The sequence below is a fragment of the Amphibalanus amphitrite genome, unplaced genomic scaffold, assembly GCF_019059575.1.
Source record: "Amphibalanus amphitrite isolate SeventyFive unplaced genomic scaffold, NRLGWU_Aamphi_draft 000585F_arrow, whole genome shotgun sequence".
In the NCBI taxonomy this organism is placed as follows: Eukaryota; Metazoa; Arthropoda; class Thecostraca; order Balanomorpha; family Balanidae; genus Amphibalanus; species Amphibalanus amphitrite.
Genome location: NW_024882079.1, coordinates 156,992 through 184,571, shown reverse-complemented (window position 1 = coordinate 184,571; position 27,580 = coordinate 156,992). Strand labels below are relative to the sequence as shown.

At 48.6% G+C, this 27,580-nt stretch overlaps 2 protein-coding genes across 4 annotated transcripts in view; one reads left to right on the top strand and one right to left on the bottom strand.

Annotated features, from left to right (window-relative positions):
• LOC122394330 (transient receptor potential channel pyrexia-like) overlaps positions 1 to 4,297 on the top strand; it is a 37,134-nt gene extending 32,837 nt beyond the window's left edge. For both annotated transcript variants that reach the window (XM_043391119.1, XM_043391120.1), the window contains exon 2: positions 1,343 to 4,297. In XM_043391119.1, the coding sequence (XP_043247054.1) occupies positions 1,343 to 3,615 (2,273 nt within the window). In that variant the 3' untranslated portion in view covers positions 3,616 to 4,297. The remainder of the gene's footprint in view (positions 1 to 1,342) is intronic.
• Positions 4,298 to 12,564: 8,267 nt separating this feature from the next.
• LOC122394329 (ubiquitin-like protein FUBI) lies at positions 12,565 to 27,211 on the bottom strand. Of its 2 annotated transcripts, none has more exons than XM_043391116.1 (3): positions 27,160 to 27,211; positions 14,531 to 14,753; positions 12,565 to 12,778 (listed from the first exon to the last, which is right to left on the bottom strand). In XM_043391116.1, exons 2-3 carry the CDS (start codon positions 14,736 to 14,738, stop codon positions 12,597 to 12,599), a joined length of 390 nt encoding a protein of 129 aa, XP_043247051.1. In that variant the 5' UTR covers positions 14,739 to 14,753; positions 27,160 to 27,211; the 3' UTR covers positions 12,565 to 12,596. The 2 variants fall into 2 exon arrangements, with proteins under 2 accessions (XP_043247051.1, XP_043247053.1); XM_043391118.1 differs by having other exon boundaries at positions 27,021 to 27,162.
• Positions 27,212 to 27,580: the final 369 nt, after the last annotated feature.

Below are 27,580 nucleotides of genomic sequence, written 5' to 3'. Positions count from 1 at the left end.
CAATCAGCCGTCCCTATAACTTAGTACTACATAAAGGACACTCAATAGTCATTACACATGTATGTGATATGTACGTAGTATGTATGCATGCATTCGGCATTTGTACATGATGCTTTTCTCGCCAGATGAACTTCCGAATCTGCAACCTTTGTCCATCAGAATTTCTTTGCGTGGGCTAATTTCTTTACGGTCATCAAAGCCGTATCCCCAAAGTGCTGATCGCAAAGTTTACCTTACCTAGCTAGCCGCTAAGGAAAGCTGTTGAGCGCAGATACCTGCGAAGTGCTTATCTTTTTTTACAACATAACCATTAAAATTGTTCACCACACGCCTTCCTTCGCTTACTTCCGGCTCCTAGACAACCAGCGATAATAATCGCTGTCAAATAACATTCACAATTATTAGGCATGCGAAAACGGCTCCAATACAAGGCGAGCGACATGAAATCCCTTCTTGATCTGACGGCACATATATGTACACATGTATTTACGCTATGCGTGACGACTGACATTAGCGCAGGGAAGCCGAACCACTGCACTGAACTGGGTGCCAGCAATTTGACCGAAACTTTGCGACCACCACGGGCATTGTGCGCTGGAGTCGGGACTCGCTGGCTGAGGAAATGTCGGGCTTTCGTATAGGCATTTCTAGGGACTCGTATCGGCTGCCTTTCCTACAGGGCGCCCGGGAACCAGTCCCGATTTAGTACTTGCTCTCAGCAACATTCCTGTAACTGTATAGTTCATGTTTCAGTCAGGGGCCCGGTACGTGGCTGATCTTTTCTATACCATGACTGCTGTGTCTGAAAAAAAGAAGTTAAGTTTTCATGATAACACCTTATCTGGTTAGGGTTACCACGGGAGAACTGGCACGGCGTTCTTGACACGGCGTTCCGTCCATGTACAACGGACTGTCCCGTCCATTTGCGCCCCTGGCAGCCCCTATCGGGTCTATTCTGTTATTGACTGAACACGTGACCTGTCTACCAGCACACGAGTTAACCCCCTCCATTCAACCTTTGACAAAGCCTCACAACACAAGACTCCGTCGGTAAACCTCTGTTTACCGTTTGCCAGTGTCCGTCCGTCTCTGAACGTGTGCCGACTACTGTCAGCATCCGACGCAGTCTGTGTCTGTGTTTGAGCGTTTGCCGTATGCCAGTGTCTCGCTACTTCTGTCAGTATGTCAGTATCCGTCTGCCAGTGTCTGGCCGTTTGAGGACAGCCTTCAAGCTAATGCCACTGCCAGTCTCTGAGCGTGTGCTGCCCGTCTCTAAGCGCCCCTGTCGGTGTCTGACTCTCCGTCTGTCAAACTCTGACCGCTCTCCGTCTCTCCGTTGCAGTGATGGCCCGCTCTCTGCGTCACCAGCCGTCCGGCTGGCTGGAGATGTCGCGGCGCAAGCACAACATGTCTCACCGCTACTCGCCGCTAAACCCGCCGCAGCCCACGGAGGCCGACCAGCAGCTCTTCGAGGCCATCGACCGGCGCAGTCTGGAGGCCGTCACCGCCTGTCTGGACCGCGGCGCCAACGTCAACGCCGTCAACGGCTTCTTCGGCGAGTCGGCGCTGCACCAGGCGGCGCGCATCCGCTGGCGGCACGGCGTCGAGCTGCTGCTCTCGCGCGGAGCCGACGCCAGCATTGAGAACAAGTTCTTCCAGACGCCGCTGCACTTCACGGCCGTGGCCGGCTGCGCCGAGTGCATGGGCGTGCTGCTGGCGCGGCAGAAGGCGGCTGTGTTCGTGCAGGACATGCGCGGATACTCGCCGTTGCACGACGCCGCCCTGGGCAGCGAGGTGCGGTGCGTTCGGCTGCTGCTGGAGGCCGGCGCAGAGGTGAACCTACCCGACAACCAGGGCGAGACGCCACTGCACAAGTGCGCAAAGGCCGGCTCCATACCCAACGTAGTGGCCCTCCTCAACGGGGGCGCAGACCTGAAGGCCAAGAACTCGGAAGGCGAGACGGCGCTGGCCATGATGTTGCGCAACATCCCCAACGCTCTGGATCAGATTCTTGATCATTGTCTGGTGCCGAACAAACTGCCCAAGAACAACAAGAACTTCGAGATCACCATCAACTTCAAGCCGCTGATTCGTGCAGACGCCCTGTGCCACACGGATCTTCTGAGAAACTTCATCAAGATCGGAGAGTCGGAGGTGCTCATTCATCCTGTGTGTCAATCGTTCCTCGCGCTCAAGTGGCATCGCGTCGTCAAGCTCTTCTTGCTGAAGCTGCTCTTCTACCTGGTGTTTGTGATCGTGAGCACGTTCTTCATTTTGAACAAGTTTGTGTGGGATAGGACCAACCGTGTGATATACCCTGCAGTGAACGCGAGCGCGACGAACACGTCCGGTGAGTCGGGTGAGCTCGGTGATGGTGAGAGTGTGACCGCGTTCGCCACCAGGATAATGGAGTGGGAACTCGGCTTTTACTGGACGTCAGTGAGCATGGTGGTCATCCTGGTGATACACGAGCTTCTCAACATCATCTCGTCGGCGTCCAACTATTTCACCAACGGTGTGTCGTGCCTCAACTGGATCCTATTCTGCATGTTCTTCGCGGTGAGTGCTGACAGTGATGGCGCGTGGCAGACGCACCTAGCCGCCTTCTACGTGCTCTTCCTTTGGTCCAAAACGATGCACATGATCGGACAGTTCCCCAGCTGCGGTATCTACGTCAGCATGTTCATCCGAGTTGCCAAGGTGTTCTGCAGGATCTTCTTCGTGTACTTCAGCCTGCTGGTAGCCTTCTCCATCAGTTTCCACCTTGCCTTCCGCAAGGCCGGTGCCTTCAAGGACCCGTTCAACTCGTTTATGAAAACGCTAACACTGATGATAGGCGAGGTGGACTACGAGGGTTTGTTCCTAGACCCAGCGGCAATTCCTCTCAGGGGTACCAGCCATGTCATCTTCTTCTTCTTCCTCGTGCTGGTGTCGATCATCCTCTCCAACCTCCTGGTGGCCCTGGCTGTCAACGACGTCCAGGGGCTGCGGGCTGGCGCGCACCTGGAGCGCCTGAAGAAACAGTCTCAGCTCATCTACAACACAGAGCTGATGACGGCCTTCATGAAGTCCCTCTTCCATTGCGGGTGGCTGCACTCCATGACGCGTCCGATCCTTGACTCGATTCACCTGGACGTGCTCTCCAAGCGCGTCTTCCTGATGCCCAACCACCCACAGAAGTCACACGAGCTGCAGATCCTCGACTACAAGACCAAGGCGATCCGCGAGCACAAGATCAACAAAGAGATGTTGGAGCGTATATGGCGCGCCCTGCACGCGCAGGAGGGCCACGAGGGTGGCTCATCATCGGGTGGTGCGACGGCGAATGGACGCAGTCAGCAGCAGCCGCCGGTGGCGGCCGGACAAAACAGACGCCACACTTCGCTGCGTGTCCCCAGCGAGCCTGAAGGCGGTCTGCGCATGCACAGAGGTCGCGAGGTGGCCTCAGCTCGCGCCGTCTCCTTCGAGGACATCAAGGACCTGCTGAGTAATATGGAGGCGCGTCTGACGGCGCAGCTGCAGCGTCAGCTGGACGAGCTGCGGGCTGAGGTAACCGCCCGGACACGGACAGAGTCGTCTAATGAGCGAGACACTTCAGAGACTGCTAGCAGTTGAGGCGCGAAACGGGACGGGATGGGGTGCTCCAAGAGCGACGCTGTGCTTGTGAGAATGTGTGCTGCCGTGGGCTCTGTATGGCAGTTGTAGGGGGAAGTGGGCTGTTCTGGGTCGCCGGACTGTCATTAAGGTGCCCTGTCGCAGTGGGGACGTTAGCCGCAACATGTCCTGATGGCTACACTATAGTGCCTGAAAGGTGAACGGTTGTGACCGGCGGCAGAGAACAGGCGGGGCATTAGGAGCGCCGACGGGTGAGGTCGGTCCGGTGCTGGTTCAGTCTGTCTGCGATCTCTGTGATGCGGTGAAGAGCGATACTGGATGGTGTCGGAGCTCGCTGTGTCAGTGCCTTCCAGAGCGTCCATTGTGAGTTGTGAGAACTGAGAAGTCTATTGGCGTTGTTTTATATTTGAAACTTCCGAAAACAGATGTGCTTGTGACTCGTGCTTTAATGGTGCTTCGTTCCAATCTACTACACTTCCATGTGGCTTCTATTTAATGCCATTGAAAATAGAAATAGAAACGTGTGTCCTTCTGAAGCCGATTAAAGAGATATATGCTAGTCTTTTACAGAGCGTATTTATTGGAAGGTGTGTATATTTTTCAAGTGTCGCGTTTTACGTCGTTGACTTTTGCTTGTATTGGTGAATGCTACAAGACAAATACACGAACATTGTTAATGTCAGCCGTGCTGTTCCATGGATCAAAATTTGAAGAGTTCGATAATCACCAGCCATAGGCTTAGACCCAAGGTCACTCGATGTGTGTCCCTTGTGCGCCGCGTGTCCAGCTCGACGGGAGTTCGCCTCCATAGCTTGCGGTTGGGGCGTACGTTCGTCTCTCTCGTGCCAAAGCTGTGTCCGCGGCTCAGGCGGCCCCTTGGTCACCACAGAGTGACCTTGCCTCGCCATTGACGGTCAGCCGGACGCAGTCGTCCCGGCGGATGGGCTCGGTCGGATCCGGTATTGAGAGGACAGAGTGCCCGTCACTGCCACTACAGCAGACAAGGAGCAGAGGCTCGAGTTTACAATCTGGACCATTTGTGGAGCCTGTAGGCTGGGTACAGACGCATAAAGGGTGACGGGGAGCTGATGCGTGTATATCGGATCACTCAGATCACTTAATGATCATTTCATTATCAGTGATGCTCAATGATCATCTCAGACCATTACGCCGTACATCGTCAATGGTTTCGATGGACTGAGTATAAGCGTTGTGTAGGTCTTGTAGATGCATGATAAAACGAACGTCACGCATTCATTCAGGCTCCCGAGTTAGCAAGCAGCTCGAGGTAAAAAAGGTTACCTTGGCATTTACGTAACCAGTTCAAGACAATCGGCGGCTTCAGTGACACCAAGAGCACAATGCTCGCTATTGAGGTCAAGAAGTACACGTAATAGAATACACCCAAAGATCACTATCAGGAAAATGGCTTGTCGCCGTTGCAGCCATTTCGTCCTCACCTAGAGTCGTGGTCACCTCAGTAAGCCGTAATTAACACTTATGACAGAAATCCCGTCAGAGACGCTTCTTTTGGTCAGGGGAAGCCCGTTGATCAATTTTATTGCGACAATATTTGACGTCTTCGAAGTATTAGTGCCCGCTGGTCGCTGTCGATGGCCACAAATCAACATAATAGTGTAAAGAATGTTGGAACGTCAAAGCTCCCATGTACACGCAATCATTCTGCGACGCTTCCACCACAAGTGATTGACGAAGCTCCGGTTCAGGAGAGGCACCACAAAATCCGAAAATCGCACTGTCTATCAGCCCGATAGTAGGGGATATCTACACCTTTGTCGCTCGTGTACTTCGTCAATTATGTCCACACCTATTTACAAGCGAAAATACCGCCTTACGTATAAGCTGCGACGACGAAGAACGTTACATAATATAACGGAAATTAACATAAAATGCTTCGAACACCCCGAAAATGCAATACCCACAGTCTTGCTTTTCCCTCGCCATGAATCGCTAAGCAGCGACTTTTCGCGCAATACATACAACAAGCACGGCAGTCCAACTAAGCAGCCTTGCTTGTCATTTGACAGCAGGAAGAGAATGACCCGTTACGCCAAATATCCAACTTATCCGAGGCTGCTCTACAACCAACCAGCCGTAAAACGGCACGAGCGGGTGACCGGCTCACATTGTATAAGATTACCGAGTTACGTCACCATGCTGTATATGGCACAGCGCTGACGATAACCTCATAGTGACGTCAACATGCCTATTTCGGAACACATGATCGGATAGAAATGAGAAACGTAAACCACCTATAAGATTAAACGCATACCAGCGTATCCCAGATATCCGTATTAGTTTCTCGTCGTTTAACTTTACAGAAGACTGCAAGCACGGGTCGACTTTATTTTGTGACATGAAAGGTAGTCCCGCAGGTAAGCATTATAGTGCCTCACAGTACACCTCAACAATCAACCGCACCAATCAGCTGGTCGGGACCGGTTCATCTCCCACTCCTTGGACGACTCCCATTCCTATGTTCAACATCCCAAGAGCAGACCGGCGCCACCCCATCCATCCCACCGCTCCAATCATAACGTATTGACGCAGGACGCGCCGACCGCTCTATCGGCAGTTGAGATCGACAGATGCTCATGGCGATGAATATTGGCCGCTCCACTCAGCTGTTCTTCATCGATCAAAACCGTTCATATGCAAATGAGCTCGAGTGCAGCCGGTGATAATGACTGGTGCGCTGGGCGCGGACTGCCTGGTCAGGTCAGGTCAGGTCGGGTCAGATCGGGGAGCGCCGCCTCTGCGCTTTTCGCAGCTCGCAGAGAATACGGCCAAAACGAACTATGACTGGAGCCGGCGCCCCGGCCAGTTGCCACCACCTCTGTGTGTGTCGGGAGATGAGGTATCGGTGGCGCGCCGACCGGTGTCTGCCAGAACACACAGTCACCGTGGGGTGCCGACGGCCAAGATTACTTTACTCGGACGGCCGGGCCGGCGAGACGCTCAGACGCACCTGCCGCGGCGCTCGGCACACGGCCGACACGCACGGTACTGGCCTGTGTTCAAACGGACGAATTGGTCAGAGTTTAGACGGCACGTTCCGCTGAGATTATCAAGGTAATTCTTGAACATCGGACGCGCAAAACATAGACGGCGAGAACTCATGCCAGTTGCCACGTTCACTGTGTAATAAATTATCATCTACCATTAATCTAGAATGTGAGAGAAAAAAAAACAGGGATAATTTCATGCCGTTCAAAACGACATTAATTACGACACCTACGTATGAAAACTACATTATGTAGCTGCTTATATCACTGTTATCAAATACCAATAGTCATCAGTCTCTTCTGTTCCCGGTGTTGCCTGCATACAATCTCGGCACTCTGAACATTGATTACCACGCCCACATCAAAATGATACGCGGTGATCACTAATCAGCATGGGGTGCGCCGTGACGTAATTTCACCTGTAATATCAATCTAACCCAAACTTCAGCCGCTAAATCAGCCAAAGTCGTGACGAATACGGGCGCTCTAGCGGCGGTGAAATTCCGTAATTGTCACGCCGGCCCCATACCTAACGCGACCTCTCCTCTCAGTGAACACCTCTCACATCGACAGCGAAGCAAACAGGTTCGTTACCGCCTGTCTATGCCATAAAGCCTGGGTTCATGCCGCTCCCAAATCCAGCCCCGCCCGGGTGTATCAGTTCCCTATCTCGTTAGCTGGTATAGACCCAGCTTCACTCAGACGATTGGCTGGCAGTCACCGTCAGTGACCTCATTATCTGACATTGACCGACCTGCCACCGTTTCAGCTGTTCATTGTTCCGGCGTCTTTTCTATAACAGTGGAATTCGCGAAGCGACTGATCGATCAATTTTTAGATGAATGAGTGGGCGACAGTTTCGTTTCTTAAAAATATCGCCATTCATTTGTATCGAACGAGTGCACGAAGACCAATAGGTAAGAGACTGACTGGATTAAAAAGCACACAATGTCTATTATTACATAATCTGAATCGTTACGATTTTACTCACGCCACGGGAAAACACAATACAGCAGCGCCACGAGTGACAGCCGAATATGGACAATGTCGGGAGCGAGATGTTTTGTTCTAGAGGCATTCCCATCACGCAGCCCGTGTCCACAGTAATTTGCATCACAAAACAGAGCCGATCGACACTCCGAGCTATCTCTGGCGAACAAAAAGAACGCCACCCCGCGGCCAATATTACACAGCGTAATCTCATTCACCACGTCTCTCTCTCTCTCTCTCTCTCTCTCTCTCTCTCTCTCTCTCTCTCTCTCTCTCTCTCTCTCTCTCTCTCTCTCTCTCTCTCTCTCTCGCTCGCTCTCTCTCTCTCTCTCTCTCTCTCTCTCTCTCTCTCTCTCTCTCTCTCTCTCTCTCTCTCTCTCCTCCCTCTCTGCAGTAGCTACGCCATTTATCTACCACTAGCGGCGATCAGCATCTGATATTTCAATCGGCAACCGATTCAGAGCACAGCCCCGGGCAATCAGCAATAATAATGGACTGTCGCCCGGTCTGGCTATACACTTTTGTGCGAGTCATCACATCACCGACCTACATAAGTCGACGAATACCACAACGACCGACATGCAGGACGGCTAAGTTCCTTTTACGGCGAGACTGAGCGGCTACAGCCGTTGTGCGGTCACACTGCGCTGGGAGGCTTTGGGCAGTGCAAGATCAGAGAATCTCGGTTTTCGGACTCGCAGAGGAGCTATAGATCGGCTGCATCCGACGTAAAATCAGAGACTGGGCGGCTAGAATCGGTGTAATATCAGACTGGTCAGCTGCATTGAGAAGCTACAGCATGAGCAAGTAGCTCGGTGTGAGGCCAGAGGATAGAATGGACGGCTACACTCGTCTGAAGCCGAGACTGAACGGTGGAGGCGGGCCGAAGTCATTAATAACCGGGACGGCCCACCATCGATTACACGGCGTTTCTTTTCACTGAATCGGCGCCCATCTCCCTGGTCCTGTGTACTTTATGACCTAGCGTGATTTATTACCGATGCATAGTGTAATTTGGAGCAGACACCAGTGCCTGTTACTGGCGAGCTGTACCGTCAAACAAAACATTCCAGTTAATTACTAATTTTCCACAAAGCGAACGAGCGTAGACGTTTATTCTCGTGTGTCCGCCTCAATTTCACACAGAAGATTAATGGGGCATCGGGCTGGATAACGGGAGAAACACAGCTGCACCAGTATCTGCAGCCAGCGTACCAGTAATTGTAGAAAGACGTCGGTGATGAAACGCAGCAAGGCTACGCCCTCATCGCCGTCCAACTCGCGGACCAACGAATTGGTTTGAATGAGCCATCTTCATATCTAGCCGTCTGCTGAACAAAACTGGAGATAAGTACACAGAGACCTCTGAATATCCCAGAAAGCTTGAGATCATTATGAATAAAACAAGGTGAATCGAGGCACGGAGATCTCAATATCGCGACAAGATAATGGAAAAGACTTTACACCCGATAGACAGACCAGTGCCGACTGCGTCTCAACCATGCAGAAGATCGCCGTGACTAACCGGATGCCTTTTCCTTGGAACGTATGTACCAATGTCACTAATCCAATCGCGCAAACGGCTCTTAACAGCCCGCCGGACCGAGTTCTGACCGGTCAGTAGTCAGTGCACCGGACTCCTCAGTCCTCTCTCCCCAGCGCAGGTGGAGGAGATACACAGATAGGCACCCAGGGCGACGGGCTTTGTGTTGGGAGAGGTCCTAACGGGACAGCCGGCAGGCTCTTTCCCCGCGGCAGTGGCAGCTTCACCCGTCGCCGTCATCATTCCGGTGTAATCGCTCTCATCAACAGCGCACGGCTTGGTGCGGGGATACGGCCAACTCAGTCCGCCTTTATTATTTCAGCATTAGCCAGCCATTTGCGCCATTTGCATATGCTAAGGCCGTGTGAAACACTATGTGGTTATGAGCAGGGTGCATGATCGCACTACAGATGCAGCACTTAGTGCAGATTGCGACAACAGAAACACAAAATCTGCTTGTAGACTATGGTGAACCGTAAAATACAGCATTTTTGCCGAAAGGGTCGTCATGGATACACAAAACCCGGCTACACGAGTTGGGCTTATTGATGATCGAAGAACCACGAACTAAAAATAACACTTAAATGTGAGGAAAGTTTCCCCGACCTAGTCCCAAACAATGCCGGTATGGGGTCAATCGCACAATCAAACCATCATCGTCACGATCGAGCGGTGCAGCTAAAATACATGCAATATGTTTATGCACATAGCTCATTACGATCATCGAACGCCCAGCCGACCATAGCGTGCAGTATCCTCTGACTGGAAAGACTTGCTCAGTTATCTACACTTCCAGCCGACCGGATGGTGCTATCACGCACCCTTCCACGTGACGTCAGAGTGGCGGAGACAGTGCCGGCGCCATGTCACGCTTCCGACGCGCAGGTCTGATACGGAAGACAGGCCCTGAACTAGTGTCTGAAGGAAGCCCGAAGCGCCGCCCAGCATCACGCATTCACAAAGGAGATGAATGCCGCGAATAACGGAGAGAAGATTCGATGAGGCACGGTAGGAGCCGCTGTCGTGGTCGAGTGCCAAAACTGGGGGATTAACATGGAATGGGCGCCCTTTCCGGCGCGAACGATAACGATTTATACCGTCGTGTTTGTGGGACACACCCGGCTAGTGAGCGCTGAGTTGCCTGAGTAGCATCATGCAAAACGGCGTACATCCGTTCTCCTGACCACATCAAGAATCACAACTATCTCCCAACACGACACACCAACATTGGACGTCATAGTTACATGACGGAAACCGTATCCAAACAAAGCCATGGTAATGTGCATTGCGTTAGGAACTCTGGTGTCAACGTCGCTCTAGCATTTCTCTACCAAAGTTTATGCCGAAAAAACTACTGGTGACCTTTCACGACCCAAGACTATGACCTCAGTGGTAAGAGGTGAAGTCACGGGTGCATATTTCAAGTAGAAGAGGCATTCAATGTTTAGGGGCCCTTCTAAGGACGTTTAAAAAAGCACAGCATGACTTTCGTCCGAAAACGGTGCAGGTCAGTTATACTTTCCCAGACTTACCCATGGCTAAAAAACCGGAGACCATTCTCGATAAAGATGAGTTTTCGCAGGTTGGAAATCCCCGTATGTGTGCTTTGCAAATACCAAGAGAATTATTCCTCAATTTATTTTTATACAAACTATGAGCTGAAGCTTATTTGGCGAGTCCTTTGAATAGTTCAAATTTGCATTAAGTTTGTATTTATTGACAATAAACTTTAGTTCATTTGGTATACCGGCATTCGCAGCATCAGAATCGCCCATGAAAACAGCTGGGAATTCTGACACCCAGACGGACAGCTGGGTGGGACCGTAAGGAACAGGTTATTAGCGTCACCCAACGCGTGATAATGGTTCCAGAAATCCCAGGGGTTATGTAACGTGTTGTCCGTGAGCTCCAGCATTTCCCAACGCCCGTCCACACCCGGTATAAGAAGGTACGCATTTGAGCTGATCTGATGAAGCATAGCAAAGCATGCATCTTTTACATGAGTGAGTGCTATGGGCGCCAGACAGCCCATCTTTTTCCTATTAGGCAATGCTCGCAAATTCTTCTTTTGGACGTCTGACGTCAGAAGAAATGGGCACATGCAATGAAAACCAAGAACGGAGAGTCGCACTTTCAGAACAGATACCCTTGTCAATCCATGGAATTATTCCTTGGACAGCGGCTCCAAGCGTTCGGAACGGCAAGCGGGGAACTGTCAGCGGCAGTAGTGCCACCTGTCGGGTAGTCGGTGAAGCACACCAGCCCAGATGACGCTTTCGTCGGCCAGGGCCTGATGCGCTCCATTCCCAACATGATCAATTAATGTTTTCAGGCATCAACAATAAACAAGCATGGGATCCTATTGCCCTCATCGCCTAGTTCCTACTATGTCGCCATAGTGGTGCATGCATCGCTTTACGAAACGTTCTGGTTGGTATCGATTCTAGATAGCGATGAAAATGAGAGCATCCCTAGACCCTTGACTCGTCGCGATAGAATCTATTGCTATCTGATGGCATGTCACCATCATTTCAGCTCTGTTCAAAGTCCTTTTCTACTCTCATGAATAACCATCCCCTTCCCAATCTGTGCGGGATGGACCGCCACCAATAACCGCGGTCAATAGGAGCGAAATTTTCACAGGAATGACCGTCTCGTGGCCTTTAGTAGACGGATCGAGCCATGGCGGCGTACTGTGGTGGATGCAGCCCTCATCTCACCCGCTCCTACCATACCGACCTACGAACCTGTGCGGTCTGATTCACCAAAATGCGACGGAACAAAACGCAGACAAGATGTTGAACAAAACCATGAAGCTCACAGATGTGTTTCACCCAGATCCATGATTGTGTAATGTGTAACGAACGAATCCTTGGTATTGATTATTGAATGAAGACGATTTGGTGACAGGCTGCATCAGCAACGAGGCTATATCGCGCCCATTTCTAACTGGTTCATATTGAACATCAGAATCAAATTAAGAAGTAAAACCCGCATACGTCTTATGTAAAGAAGGAGTCAGCAATTGTGCGACACAATCGGATAATGTTATTATTTCTAGACGATATTCAGTGATACTTGAATTTCCCTTGGACTTCTCAATCTGAGTCCGTTCAGGTTGCCACGCATCTCGTCTTTCCTCTCACCCGGCCAAATGGAGACTTTGAACTCTCCAGCCATCAGGCCAGGCCAGTGATTCCACTGCCCCAGTCGCGTCAGACTGTGAAATCCTACCCCTCTCTCCCTTGCCACTGGATTCAGTTCTCTCCCCCCCCCCCCATAGTCAGGTCACTGTTCTGTTCCGCCTCCCCAACCACGAGTCCTCTTCCTTCCTCCACTCCTCTCCCTCCAGTCTCCGCTCCTCTCTCCTCCAGTCCACAGACGCTCAGGTCGCGGCGTATCGGCAGGTGTATTGTATATGATTACGAGTTGGCGTTGGGGCCCTTCTTCTTGCCGAAGGTCTGCACCACGGTCACGAAGCGGCGCCGGTACTGGATGCGCCGCTTGGCGCGGCCCGTCTTCTTCTTGCGCTTCTCCTGCTTCTCCACCTTGGGCGTCTGACCCTTGACCTTGCCGGCACGGGCCAGCGAGCCGTGCACCTTGCCTGGAGGGGAGGGACGGGCGGAGCGGGTCACACTACGGCATAGCTACACAGCGGCGAGCAAGACGGCGCAGAATTGCGGGCGAGAGAGCACAGAACGACAGAAGACAGACGTAAAATGACAGCAAGGAGAGGAAGCGAGGAGATAAGCAAAGCAGATACATAAGACTGAAGAGACAATGCTGCGCTCCTCAACAAACGCACTGAATTATTATTTTCTAACATCTCGTATGCCTTATCCTGATCATATTCTATACTTGAATTTAACATAACGGCTATCATGTGGGTCGGTATTGGAAATATTCTTAAAATCCAAATAATTTTCCGCGTATCAGTGCCGGCAACTGAGCGTCCTAAATTCAATCAACAAAGGCTAAATGTAGCTGATATAGAAAGGACCTGAAAGATCTTATCTTAGTTTATGATACGGGTCCATGTGGATGCGTCTTCAGTTTTGGACGCTTTGCAACAGCGCTTGCTAAATGGGCCACCTACGCACTGTGGTTGGTTGCCAGTCAGTGAAAAGAAGCGGGCGTAAGTAGCATCCGCTTTCTCAGCGACGCAGAGTATTACAATAAGGACGGTCCTTAGACGCTCCTGGGCCCAATCTTACCAAATGCCGTGAATGCGCATTCACGACATTTGGTAACATTCAGAACTATTCAGCATTCATTTATTCTTTCTTTCAGGTAACATTCATGATCATTCACGCTATCAAAATCATTGGACAAGATTAGCTGGATGTAAATAAGGATATCTTTGATATCAGTGCCGTAAACTCTGGCCAGTGTTGCCAAACCCTGGTTACGGCGTTGGTAAGATTGGGCGATTGTGAGCAAAACATCAAATTGTCGTCAGGAACCTGAGCGAGGCGACCGAATTATCCAAGAAGGACATGCGAGTGAAAACAATGTCAAGTTCCTCCGAAGAAAGGTATAGAAAATCAATACAATTTAACAGGGGAGTCCAAGGAATACGTCCACAGATAAGGCGGACTTCATCGAAAGAGAGGCGTATTTCTAGGCAAATACATGTAACTGCCAAGTCACTTGAACTCAATAGCCTACCCAACGGCATATTCTGCAGTGTATCAGTGATAGATGTAGGGATCATCTCATCCTCAAGAAAAGGAATCACTACATACGCAGTACGCACGTCGTTGATGTCTGGGATGAAGCAGTCTGCAAACGTTGGGGACACATGCAACTCTCTCAGCTAGAAGCGGTTATATTGGATGAGTGGCTTGTGGATTATGAGAGGTTGTGGAGTTACTAGCTTGTAGCCAAACATGGTTAAATGTTGGTGGTAACTTTTGCGTCTACTTCATTTTCATTCAAAAATGTGTAAAAGTTAAAGGGTCTCCCCCTTGTTGTTTGCATCCTCATTATGGTAAAACCATAATTCTTAAACTAAAGCAACTACAAGCCTTTCAAGGGGAATGACAAAGCCTGGGAAAAGGTAGACATGTGACAGTGTTAAGTGATTGACTACCTGCAAGTGGTGTTAGAGACTCGTAGTTTTCTTGGAGTAGACTACTAGGTATAAGCCTCTCGATACAGTGGCTAGGTAATGGACTTAAGATCACAGCAATGAGCCAACCATACTAACTCATCTCTTCCCTTTGTACTGATCCATCCTACACAAGCTGCAAGCACTACTGAAAGCCAGTGCTAGCCGACTACTCCAGCTACTCTCCTGCCGCGGCCACTCCCAGCCGGCGTCTCCCGTCCCACACGGCGGCGGCACGCCACTCACCTCCGAGGAGGCCGACATCCAGCTCGACCTCAGCCTGGATCGAGTTGACGAGCACGTCATCGGCGAGCGCCACGCCGCCCACCGAGAGGCGCGCCTCGTCGGCAGCCAGGCCCTCGAGGGCGCACAGCTGGGCGCGCAGCTGACCCACCGTCTCCTCGCCGGTCACATCGACCACGTGCGGCTCCTGGCCGCGAACAAACAGCTGCATCTTGGCAACAGGTATCTGCCGGGAGGGAGGACACGCAGTCAGAATCAGAGCAGGCTGCAGGGAGATCAGTCAACCCAATTTGTACTGCACAATGGCTTGCTGATCTGTTTGTGGAATGGGTCAACAACAGACACTTCACCAGTGATCACAATTGATGACAATGAAACAGGCTTCTCTGGCATTTGATGTGCAGAGGGAGAGAAGCAGCTTCAGTCAAGGACTACCAACAAAGGTAGGTATGTAACTTGAGTAATTCTACTACAACATTTGTTCCTCCACATCACAAGTACCTACAAGAGAAAAAGGTAAATTTTACACATTCTTCCATTTTTGGACAATCATTCTCATTTAGTGGCATCCTCAGCACCACAACAGATACCTATAGTGTTGTTGTACTTTACCTTCAGAACATTTGATAACAATTCACAATTTTTAAATGTAAAGAATACAAAAACTGAAGCAACAGGTAAAAAACATATGATAAGCATAAAAGCACTTCAATAATGAAAATAAGGGGTTTAAAAATTTCATTTTGCCATTTTACACAAATATTACTTGTTAGGTACCGTAAAATGGGGTGTTAAGGGACAGTGGGGTGTTAAGGGACAGTTGCATGGGAAAAACTTTGAGTCATATTAACTTCCTAATTTGAGAAGGTTCAATAAAAACTTCAGTGTGGTAGTTGACACTGTTTTGCTCTTGACCATAGGAGAAAATGGTATGATTTTTCATGCAAGTGATTTGGTTCAAAAATGGATTTGAAAATCATGCTACATTTTCACAAAATTGAAACATCTCCAAAACTCTGTGTGTACCACATAAACTAGTGGGTGTACAGGGAAAATGAATGCATAGGTGTATTGTCACATGTATTGCACATGTTTCCTGAAAAACTTGTGCAAATCCACCCATTCATTCATCATCCCCTTCCTCTTTTCCGGATACATGCATATTTTGAGGTGGATGTGGGGTGCTAAGGAACAGGGAAGAAAAAATAAAAAAATAATATCTAAATATAATTTAATTAAGTAGGCATGGAAAACACCAAATTCCACATAAAATGCTGGCAAGTTCATGCTTTTATCTGTAACACATCTAAAGTTATGTAACAAAACATCTCAACACTCCCTTTTACAATGATGGGTCAATGGAGACTGATGTAAGTAATTGTGATGTCATCATAAAAAGGCTAAAACAAAGAGGGCAACATAATGACAAGTGACAAGCTTCTGTTGTGTATTTGCCTTGACCAAGCTGGTCGGCAGGACTTTAGCTATTGCAGTGTTTTAGAGGACGTGTCAGTTGTCTTCCTTTTTCACGGGGCCTCTCTGTTGCCCATATATGGCTGGTTGTTGTGAAGGTTGTGTGTCCGACGTAGTGCGACTGACTGCGCAATACAAGCTCTAACCCAAGATAAAGTCTCAGCTATGAAGTAGCACGGACAAATCTCACGACACAACAAAATTGGCGACAAGGATGAGATAAACAAATCAAAAAGTGAGATCAAGCTGAGATAAAATGAATAAGAGCTAAAAGGAGATTAAAGGAATGTCACAAGTGCGCAACAATTGTCGCAAGGAAAGAAAAGCTGAATTACGATGCAAATGAAGATATAAGGAGTTGTTAAAAAGGAAAGAAAGTGAAAAAGAAACCAGAAAAACAAGTGAAAGTGGTTAAATTCCGTATTTGAACTCTCAAAAAGAAATTAAAATGGCTACGAGTCTGCCACCGCCACCGGGAATGCAAAAAGGTGAGGATTTTGGTAAATGGATCAAATCAGTTGAAATTTACATGGGTGCTCAAAATATTGAATCATCTGCTCAAAAAGTGAACATCGTGCTGCATCTTCTTGGCCCGGATGTACAAGAAATTGTTGATACGCTGCCTGATATAGCTGATGTAACCGACCCATACGTCAAACTGAGAGCACAATTGGAAAAGCATTTCAAGCCTCAAGTGAACACGGTGGTGGAGCGTCATGTCTTCAACATGATGCAATATGAAGGAGGTAGGGTAGAGGAGTACGTAGCCAAACTGAAAACGCAAGCAAGAAAATGCAATTTTGAAGCTTCGGAAATGGACAATCTGATCAGGGACAAGCTCTTAGCAACGTGCCCATCCTCCAAGGTCAAGGAGTCAATGCTCAAGGAAAGAGTGCTGACCCTATCGCGTGCCATTATGATATGGTCAACTGACGCAACAGTGAATGAACAAGTAAGAAGAATGGGAAAAAGTGCAGAAGAAGAAGCAGTGAACAAGGTGAAGTGGCATAACAAAGAAAGAAATGAATCACTGATGGAAAGAAGGAAACCATGGAATGTAAATGAAAGAAAGAGCCATGAAGATAAGAGGACATGGAAAAATGAAAATGGTCAAGGGAAGACATGGGAAAATGAAAACAATGAAGAAAACAGGAAGTGGAAGTTGGAGAAAACTGAAAGGAGACATTGCTTCAGGTGTGGGAAAACGAACCACCTGATCAAGTTCTGCAGGGTACCACCCCACGTCAGATGCCACAACTGTGGGAAACAAGGACATCTGGAAGCCGCGTGCAGAAATGGAAAAACGCTGAATGTGGAAAAAGAAGACCAAGATAATGAAGTTGAAGAAAATCTGTGTGTGTACCAAAGCACATCAAAAGGGAAGGAAGCCATCAAAGTGAACATGGCTGTCAACGAGAAGAACGTCACGTTCATTGTGGACACTGGCTGTCCGGTAACCATGATTCCAGAAGCGCAGGCTGAAGGCCTCAACTTGAAGAATACCAGATGTAAGCTCACATCGTACACAGGACATGAAATATCTGTCAGAGGAATGACAGAAGTGGTTGTGCAGTATGAAGGTCAAATGAAGAAACTGCCAGTATATGTAGTGGGAGGAAATGGTCCATGCCTCCTCGGAAGGAACTGGCTGCATGAAATCAAGCTGAACTGGTCAAGTCTGGTTGGTCAAGTGAAAGAAAAACGTGAACCACAAAAGAATATGAAGAAGCTGAGTGAAGTGCTGAAGGAACATGAAGAACTCTTCAGTGATGAACTGGGAACAATGAGTGGTCAGGAAGCTGATCTGGAACTGAAGAAAGACGCAGAGCCCGTCTTCAAACCAGCAAGGTCAGTACCTTACAGTCTGACTGATGCAGTGGAAAAGGAGTTGGAAAGATGGAAGACGCTGGGAGTAATCGAAGATCTCCGAGATGATGAGCCAACGCCGAAGTGGGCAACACCACTGGTTGTGGTGCCCAAACCAGATGGAAGCGTACGCCTCTGTGGCGACTTCAAAGTGACGCTGAACCAGTACCTGAACGTACCGGTGCATCCTCTGCCGAAGACCGAAGACTTGCTGGCAACCATCGGACCTGCGAAGTTCGTATCTGTGGTGGATCTGTCGCAAGCCTATCTGCAAATGAAGTTGTCAAAAGAAAGTCAGGAACTGTGCTACCTGAACACGCCGTTCGGACTGAAACGGATGCTGAGGCTCCCCTATGGAGTCGCGTCAGCTCCAATGCTCTTTCAGAGAGCGATGGACCGAATCTTGAAGAAAGTACCAGGTGTCATATGTTTGCTGGACGACATCCTCATCACAGGAAAAACTGAAGAAGAAGCCTTGAAGCGGCTGGATGAAGTGCTGCAGATCCTGAAAACAAACGGTCTGCGCCTCAAGAAGGAAAAGTGTCAGTTCATGGCGAAGGAAGTTCGCTATCTGGGAGTGCGATTGGGTGCAAACGGAATCCGACCTGATCCCGAGCGAGTGAAGCCGGTGCTGGAGGCAAACGCGCCAACAAATCAAAGAGAACTACGTGAGTTCTTGGGAGCTGTAACGTTTTACAGCAAGTTCCTGGAAAATCTGTCGAAGATGGCGAAACCACTAAATGAACTCCTGAAGAAGGACAAAGAATGGAAGTGGTCAAAGGAATGTGAAGAAAGTTTCACGAGAATCAAAGCCCGCCTGGCATCTGCTGAAGTGCTCCGACACTTTGACGTGAAGGAACAGGTGACTGTCATCACCGATGCCAGTCCACATGGTCTGGGGGCAGTCCTGGTGCAGGGTGTTCCCGAAAGACCTGTGCTGTACGTGTCGAGATCACTCAGTGAACATGAAAAGAAGTACTCACAAATCGAAAAAGAAGGACTCTGCATCGTTTGGGCATTCGAAAGGCTGAAGCAGTTTCTGTACGGACGTCACTTCAAACTCGTGACCGATAACAAGCCACTGGCTCAGGCGATCGGTCCCAAAACGCCACTGCCAACGTTAGCAGCAAGCCGAATTCAGAGATGGACAATGAAAATGGCAGAGTACGACTTCACCGTGGAAGTCAGGAGGTCTGAACAGATACCGGTAGCAGACTGGCTATCGCGTCTACCAAAAGGAACCTCCGTGATGAATTCAAGTGCACCAGAAGATGAATGCACCGTGTGCCTGATTGGCCAGTTGAGTTCTCTCAACCCAGTCACTGCTGCAGCGATCCAGCGTGAGACGACAAGAGACCCGCTGCTCGCAAAAGTGGTCAACTTCGTAAACAAGGGATGGCCAGACAAAGTCGGAGAAGCTCTACATGCGTTCAAGGTCAGACAAACAGAGCTGACGGTGGAGCAAGGATGCCTAATGTGGGGCTGTCGAGTGGTAGTTCCACCGAATCTGAGGGAAAGAGTTCTTGAAGAACTACATGAAGGTCATCAAGGAATGGTCAGAATGAAGCAGCTGGCCAGGATGCACGTCTGGTGGCCAAACATGGACAAAGAAGTTGAAGCAGAAGTGCGAAGATGCCAAGGATGCTGGCAAAAGAGAGCTGAACCACCATGTACGGACCTGCATCCATGGGAGTTTGCAAAGGGTCCGTGGCAGCGAATCCATCTGGATTTCGCTGGCCCAGTTGATGGGAAGCTGTACGTTGTCCTCATCGACAGTTTCTCGAAGTGGATGGAAATCGCTCCAATGAAGCACATCACATCAGAAAAGACTATCGAGTATCTCCTGAATGTGTTTGCACGGTTTGGCCTACCTCACCAAATCGTCACAGACAATGGACCGCAACTCGTGAGCAAGGAATTCGAAGGATTCTTGAAGCGGAATGGAATTCGGCATGTCCGAACCGCACCGTTCAAACCCGCAACGAACGGAGCAGCAGAGCGAGCTGTTGGCTGTCTCAAGGGCTACCTGAAGGCCACAAGTGGAAAGAAGATGAACCTGCCAAACTTCCTGATGGCGTATCGAAACACTCCACAGGCTACTACAGGAAGAACGCCCTCCGAACTGATGTTGGGACGACAGCTACGTACGAGGCTAGATCTTCTGAAGCCTGATCTAACCTCTCAAATCCAGGACAAGCAACAAACGCAAGTCGAGCGACGTCATGGTCAACCTCGACAGGTTGCCATCGGTGACGCGATCCTCGCCCGAGACTACCGCGGTCGCGGAAAATGGGCAGAGGGAGAGGTGATGGATGTGGTAGGGACCAAGCACTACCTGATTCAGGTACATGACCAGGTCTGGAAGCGCCACATCGACCAGTTGCTGAAAATCCCAATGGCGTCTCCTCGTCATCCGCGTCCGGCTATGCAAGAAGACGACGACGAAGGCATCCGACGGGAAATCGTTGTTCCTGAGACGGCCCGCCCTGAGTCGCTGTCTGCAGAGCAGGAACCATTGTCATCTCCCCCGGAAGCTCAACAAGAACCAGCACGCGAGCCGACGCCCGTGCGCGAAGGAGCTGCTGCTGAACAGGCCGCTGACTCGCCCAGACGTCCAGCGCCGCTATCAACCCGACAGCCGGCGCCGGAGCCTGAAGTGGTGCTGAGGCGCTCCACCCGGACACGGGTACCAGTGAAACGCCTCAACCTGTAGCCGAAGCTTATGTAGATGTATGTATGTGATCTGTGTGCTGGCTTCTAAAAATTGGTTTCGTGTGATTTCAAAAGCTGGAGCTTAATTTAGTGGGGAGGAGTGTTGTGTATTTGCCTTGACCAAGCTGGTCGGCAGGACTTTAGCTATTGCAGTGTTTTAGAGGACGTGTCAGTTGTCTTCCTTTTTCACGGGGCCTCTCTGTTGCCCATATATGGCTGGTTGTTGTGAAGGTTGTGTGTCCGACGTAGTGCGACTGACTGCGCAATACAAGCTCTAACCCAAGATAAAGTCTCAGCTATGAAGTAGCACGGACAAATCTCACGACACAACAGCTTCAACATGGGTTTTTATTGATGACAGAAGATTACTTTTTGGTTCTGTTTACCTTATAATTAGCACATTTTCCACAAGCGTAAACTGCATTACACGTAATTGGCTAAAAAGGTCATTAGTGGTGAATGAACCTGACTTGTTTTGTGACAGAATATGCAAAACATTTCAATAAATAAATTGTGTGCCCTTCCACACCCGAATTGTGGGCATTTGATGACCATTTCTTGGAATAATATAGGTGTCCCTTAACACCCCACATTGGGGTGCTAAGGGACAGTGATGAAAAATAATAAAAAATAATATGCAGGTATAAATCTTAAAAACTTAAATGTGGCAGGCATGTAAAGCACCAAATTCCACATATAATGCAGACAATTTGATGCTTCTATCTCCAACCCTTCTTGAGTTATATAACAAAACACCTCAAAACTGTCCCTTAACACCCCGTTTTACGGTATGCAATTCATGATACAAAAATAACATAGTGTGATTTTCCAAAAACAGCTTTTATGTGATGGACAGTGGCTCTGTCTTTTTTCCCATTCACAAGGCCAAAGTGACAATTTCTTAATTTTGAGGGAACACTTTAAGCATACCTACCACATTTTTCTACCTAAAGAAAAATCTCACCATCATGGACCTTTTTTCAACCGTAACGATACATTTGAATTTAAAAGTGTACCCAAATGAATCAAAAAATTGATTCCATGCCCATATTTTGTCATAGCTCCTCCCACCAGAATCAAATTATTGATGCCTCCATATTTTGATTCCAGAAGTCTAGCTTGCCTAACTGGAATCACGCCAAAAGTAAATTGGATATAGAGGACCTGGCATTAGTAGAACAGACGTCACACAAAGGTTTTCCAATCAAGGAGAGGCGCTGTAGGTTTGTAGGTTGCAGGGTAGGTTTGTAGGTTGTAGGCTTTAAGGTTGTAGGTTGTAGGTTAGGTTTGTTAAGGTTTTGTTAGAAAGAAGTACCTCCAGGCATAACGCCTCTCCTTGGTTGGAAAACCGGTAAATGTCAAGATTAAGTCCTCAGCAGACTTCATTGATAAATTTTTCATATTTTTACATTATTTGACATCCTGAATCCAAAAATGATACTCATATGTCTCGCAAATAAAAGAAAAAAACATGATCAAACCTGACCTAACCTTACCAACTTACCTATAACTGGTAAATGTCAAGTTTAAGTCCTAAGAAGATTTCATTGATAAATTTTTCATATTCTTACATTATTTGACATCCTGAATCCAAAAATGATACTCATTTGTCTCGCAAATAAAAGAAAAAACATAATCAAACCTGACCTAACCTTACCTACTTACCTATAACCTACCAACCTACAACCTACAAACCTACCCTAACCTAACCTAACCTACAAACCTACCTACCTACAACCTAAAACCTACAAACCTACAACCTAACCTAACCTAAAACCTAAAATTTTTGCTGTTTCATATTTGTATCAACAGTGTCACAATTGTGGTTAGGACCTTAACTTGACATATACCCCTATAACCTACCATCCTACAAACCTACAACCTAACAACCTAAAACCTACCTCAGTAGGCGGAACTATGGTCAAGCGTACCGATTTTCGGGAACGCATTTTCGTTCCCATGTTTGGGAACGATAAACCCAAATATGGGAACGCCATGTAGGCATTATTCAAAACAAGAAAAAGAACAGTTAAATGACGTCCAAAAAATATAAAACGATCGTGAACCGCCTGATATTTGTCTCAATATTGTAGGGAAAGAGTTAAATATTGTAAGGCCCATCGTGTTTTCAAATCGTTCCCCTATTTCTAAAGCAGTCCATCATCCGGGCCGCGAGCCCAAATTTGGGAACGCTCTCGTACACTGGCGCTGCAAGCGTTCCTTATTATGGGAACGGCGTACCCAATATTGGGAACGATTTCACTGACGCCTTTCAGGGGCTCTTTTCATTAACAAGCATCACGTCCAACGCCGCAAATCATTGTTAACACAACAATCATCAGATGACCTTTCCGGCAAGACCGTCGCATGTTTCGCCCGGTCTTCTGCGCTTTTATTTCCGTCGATCTCGCAGCGGGCACGCCCCCCTCTGCAGGATTACGTAATTCACAACGCTCAGCGATGTTCAACAAGGTCTTCCATACCTATAGCCACCGTCCGCGCCGAGGGTGGAGACATGTCAAGCACCTGTCTGTTTATCACCGATAGTTGACGAGCACAAGGAAGTATCCAAAAATGGGAACGCTGAATATGTTACACCCTCAAAACACCTAGTCCCAATGAAAAGCTAATTTTTTCCTTTTATAATGAGTGTAAGTGGCAAAAGGCCTGGTAGAATGGGCACGAGGAATGATCGAAATCAGCATAAAAATTATAAATAAGCCACACAGAGCGACCTATATAAGAGAAATTCCCCCAAAACGATCATGCTTAGAAACACGGAAGACAAAAACCACGCTCATGACGCTCCTTATAAAACAACGCTAAACAGCTAGCATCCAAATAAAATATGTCTTTACGGGCTGATAAAATACAGCTGAATAATTTTAAACCACGGAAACTGAGTTTACAACAGTAGTTCGGTAACATCACTGACGCTCCACGCGGTCGTGCGCCCCGACACCAAAAGTCAACAATATTACCTCGGGACTGTCCGCGTGTTCGCTTGCATATGTCAGCATCTGGTGTCGCTAGTATGAAACTTCATAACCAGGCGAAAATTATTATACTTTACCTCAAAATGTAAAAACGCTTCATTTTCCTTAAAATTGCATGTTAAATGTAGTATAACCCATGTTTTCACCATTCCGTCATTTCAAAAAAACATTAAAAATATCATTCGACGGTCAATTTCCTTGTTCAACGGTCAGATTAAAGATAATTTTATAGAGACTTAGTAGATACTTAAATTAGCGTGCACTTTTTTGAGACGTGGTGCACTTTTGAGTTTTCGCACTGGCGGATCCAGGGGGGGGCATTAGGGGCATATGCCCCCCCCGACAGGAGCCTGGGGAGGGCATTCAGTACAAGTATGCCCCCCCCCCCGTTCAGACTTACACTTCTTACGCCTATAACGAGGAACTAAATAAAAATGGTTTAGAAAGCCTTCCTAGTAACTACTTTTGTGATCAGAGTCGTTTTAGTCAGCGGCGCGAGAACTTCTTCCAGACTGGGGGGGCTGAACCATAATAGAGATCAACCTAGGGTACCCCCAAATCTAGTTTTCTCACCGGTTTTAGGCCACTTATTTTTCAGACTTTGGTCTTTTCAACAACAACAAAAAAAAAACGAAAAAAATGCAAAAAGTGAGGCATTCCGTCTCAGCTGAGTGAAGAAACTACCGTTTTGGCAACCTGGAGTAAATGTTTTAATCTGTCAAATGAGTTGCCGAGCCAGTGAAAGAGGTGGATTTTTCACTTACATGCTTTCTTCCTATAAGACCCACAACCCCTAATTTGGGAAGGACAAGCTGCCCAACGGTTCCTGGCCTCATGAAAAGTTGTGTGGACCGCCCCCACGGCCGCAGAATTGTGGGGGCAAGCTTCCCCCACTGCCCACTCCCCCGGTTCCCGCGCCTATGTATGAATCTATGAAATTATGTTGGTAGATTTCCGATTTCGATTCCTCCAGCTGGGGGGGGGGGGGGGGGCTCAAATACATTACGAGCCCCCCAGCTTTTCGGCTGGGGGGCTCAGCCCCCGCTAGCCCCCCCCCCCCGTCCCGGTTCCCGCGCCACTGGTTTTAGTAACCTCAATTTAGTTGTCATTGCTTTATTTTGTCTAAAAATATGCTGCTTCTTAGTTCTAACCATAGGGGAGTCATGCCGCTTCAACCCTTTTGACCGTATTGTCTAACGATGGCACTCATATTGCGCAAATCATGCAGGAATCGGCCGCCGCCTATGCTTGGGAATAGGGATGGTTAGAATATGATTTACCTGTATGGCCGCAGCCAGTGCAGCGTAACCGGGGGGGGGGGGCACAAGGGGCGCGTGCCGCCTCATTAGATGCATGGTGCCCTATGGGCCCGAGAGGCCCTGCAGTGCCAATTGGCCGCTCAGGGTCCAAGCGTGCCTTATTTCGACTGAGATAAGGCCCGCAGGCCTCGTGAGGGCACCTCACAGAGTCACGGGCTCCTGAGTCACATCACACATCACATCACGCATCACACATCTCCATAAGGGCCCCACTCCGGCTTCTGAGGGCCCTGTGCTGGCCTCTGAGTGACCTTGCTGACCTATTAAGCGTCAGCTCTAATTAGGGTCCTGGCCCATACCCGCATGGAACGGCTCCACAGTTCCACACCAGTGTCTCTGAGGGCCCATAACGGCGCCTGTGAGGGCCCAACACCGCCAATCTGAGGGACTAACACCAATATTTCTTAAGGCCCTACATCGGCGGCGGCTCTGAGGGCCCCACACTGGCGCCTCTGAAGGTCTTTCACAGGCGCATCTGACGGCTACCTACCTGCACTCTGTGGGCCCCACACTGGTGAGTCTGAGGGCTCCCAGTGACGCCTGAGAGTACCACGCCGGTCTCCAGAATCCCGCAAGGCTCCTGAAACCCTCTGCTGGCCCTTGCTGGTCTCTTGAAGACCCCTTGCCCCCATGCATGTGTCTCTGAGGAGTGAGGACTCCCACAACGATGCCTTTGAAAGTCTTCACCGGCGACTGTGAGGGCACCACACAGACGCGTCTGAGGGCCCTACACCGCCACCTCTGAGACACCAGTGTCTCCTGAGGCCCACATCGGCGACTCTCAGGGTCCCACACCGGCGCCTCTGGGGCCCCACACCAGTGCCTCTGGCAGCCAGCCACCGGTAACTCTGTAGGTCCTACACCGGTGACTCTGAGGGCCCCACCGGCGTCTGAGAGTACCATGCCGATCTCTAAGGATTCCACAGGGCTCCTGAAGACACTTGCCGGCCTGTGAAGGCCCATTGTTGGCATCATACGGCCTGTTACCGGCCTCTGAGGGCCCTTTGTCGGTCTCTGAGAGGTCCTACTGGGTTATTAAGCATTCGCATTTCGCACCAACAACTCCAAGGGCCCCACACACATGGCCATCTGTGAATGGTGTGGGCTTAGCGCCACACCAGTGTCTGAGGCACCACAACGGCGTCCATGTGAGGGCCTCACACCAGCACCTTAGAGGGCCCACACCGGCTCCTTTGTGGTTCCTGCACCAGTGCCTCTGAGGGCCCCACACCACTGCCTCTGGGGAACCCACACCGATACCTTTGATGGTCCCACGCTAGTACCTCTTAAGGTTCCACACCGGCGGCCCTGGGTCGGCTCTATACACCAGTCATTCTGAGGGGCTGAGCGCCCCAACGGCCCCACCAATTTTCGTCGATTTCTGGCGCTGCCCGGGTATTTGTCCCAAAAGCCTCCTCCTCCTGGATCTGCCAATGGGGGTCAGGTGTCCTACCATTTCTGTGTGTGTTTTTTTTTTAAGAAAAAAAACTCGTGTCAGGGCTATGACGAAAAATAAGTGGCCTAAATCCGATGAGAAAACAGGATTTGGGGGTACCCTAGGTTTGGCTCCGTGACCTGGTATGCCCCCCCCGCGCTGAACCCCTGGATCCGCCAGTGAGTTTTCGTGGACGAACGGCCGAAAAATTGCCGTCCGTTCTCATAAATGGGAACGCCCGTCCCCATATTTGGGAACTCCGTTCCAAAAATGGAAACGTTCCTATATTTGGGTACTCATGACCATAGTTCCACCTACTGACCTACCTACAACCTGAAACCTACAAAACTACAACCTAACCTAACCTAACCTAAAACCTAAAATTTTTGCTGTTATTTGTATCAACAGCATCACAATTGTAGTTAGGACCTAAGCTTTACATAGGTATACCTGGAAAACCTTCGTGTGACGTCTGCTCTACTAATAACGAGGACCTAAAGTACTGGCAAGGTTCGGTCAGGTTAATTGTTATATATATATTCACTGGACTTCATCTACACATTTACAATAAATTTTGGGTTTAAAAACAAGAAAAATGGATGGGGAAACAACCGATTTCACATCTGTGACTGGACCAAATCATAAAAGCGGCGTATTATGTGTACAACAGGCAAATACAGCGCACAACACACCCAGCTTTTCCTCAAGGAACGGAGGAATGGGCGACCAAAACAAGCATTTATATGTTGGATAAATCTTAAACTATTCATAGAGCGGTAAAATCACGCGGAAATTACAACATAACCACTATAAACAAGCATAAAATCTTACATCAACGATCGCTACAGCGAATCGGATATGAGAGGAGTAGTGATGAAAACTTTTCTGTGAAGTTTGTATGTAAATAATCATTTTTTGTTGATTTCAAAAACAAAATTTCCTTCTGATATTTGTCAATGAATATTTGTTGCCCGGAAAATATTGATATTGAACATTTTTGAATTCAATTGACTCAGCGTAATTACTTTTCTTCATTCTATTCTCCACTATTTTCAAGCAGTAAATAAAACTTGAATCAAAATTATACTATTCATTGTTGAATTTTGGAACTTTTATCATTTTTTATTATAATTATGGCAGATTTTTTTTACATGAAATTTTTGACGATATTAAGTAAAGCTCATCGCCAATATATTTTTCACTTCTCTTGGGAACGAGCTGTTTACATTCATGGCGCAGCTATTACATTTAT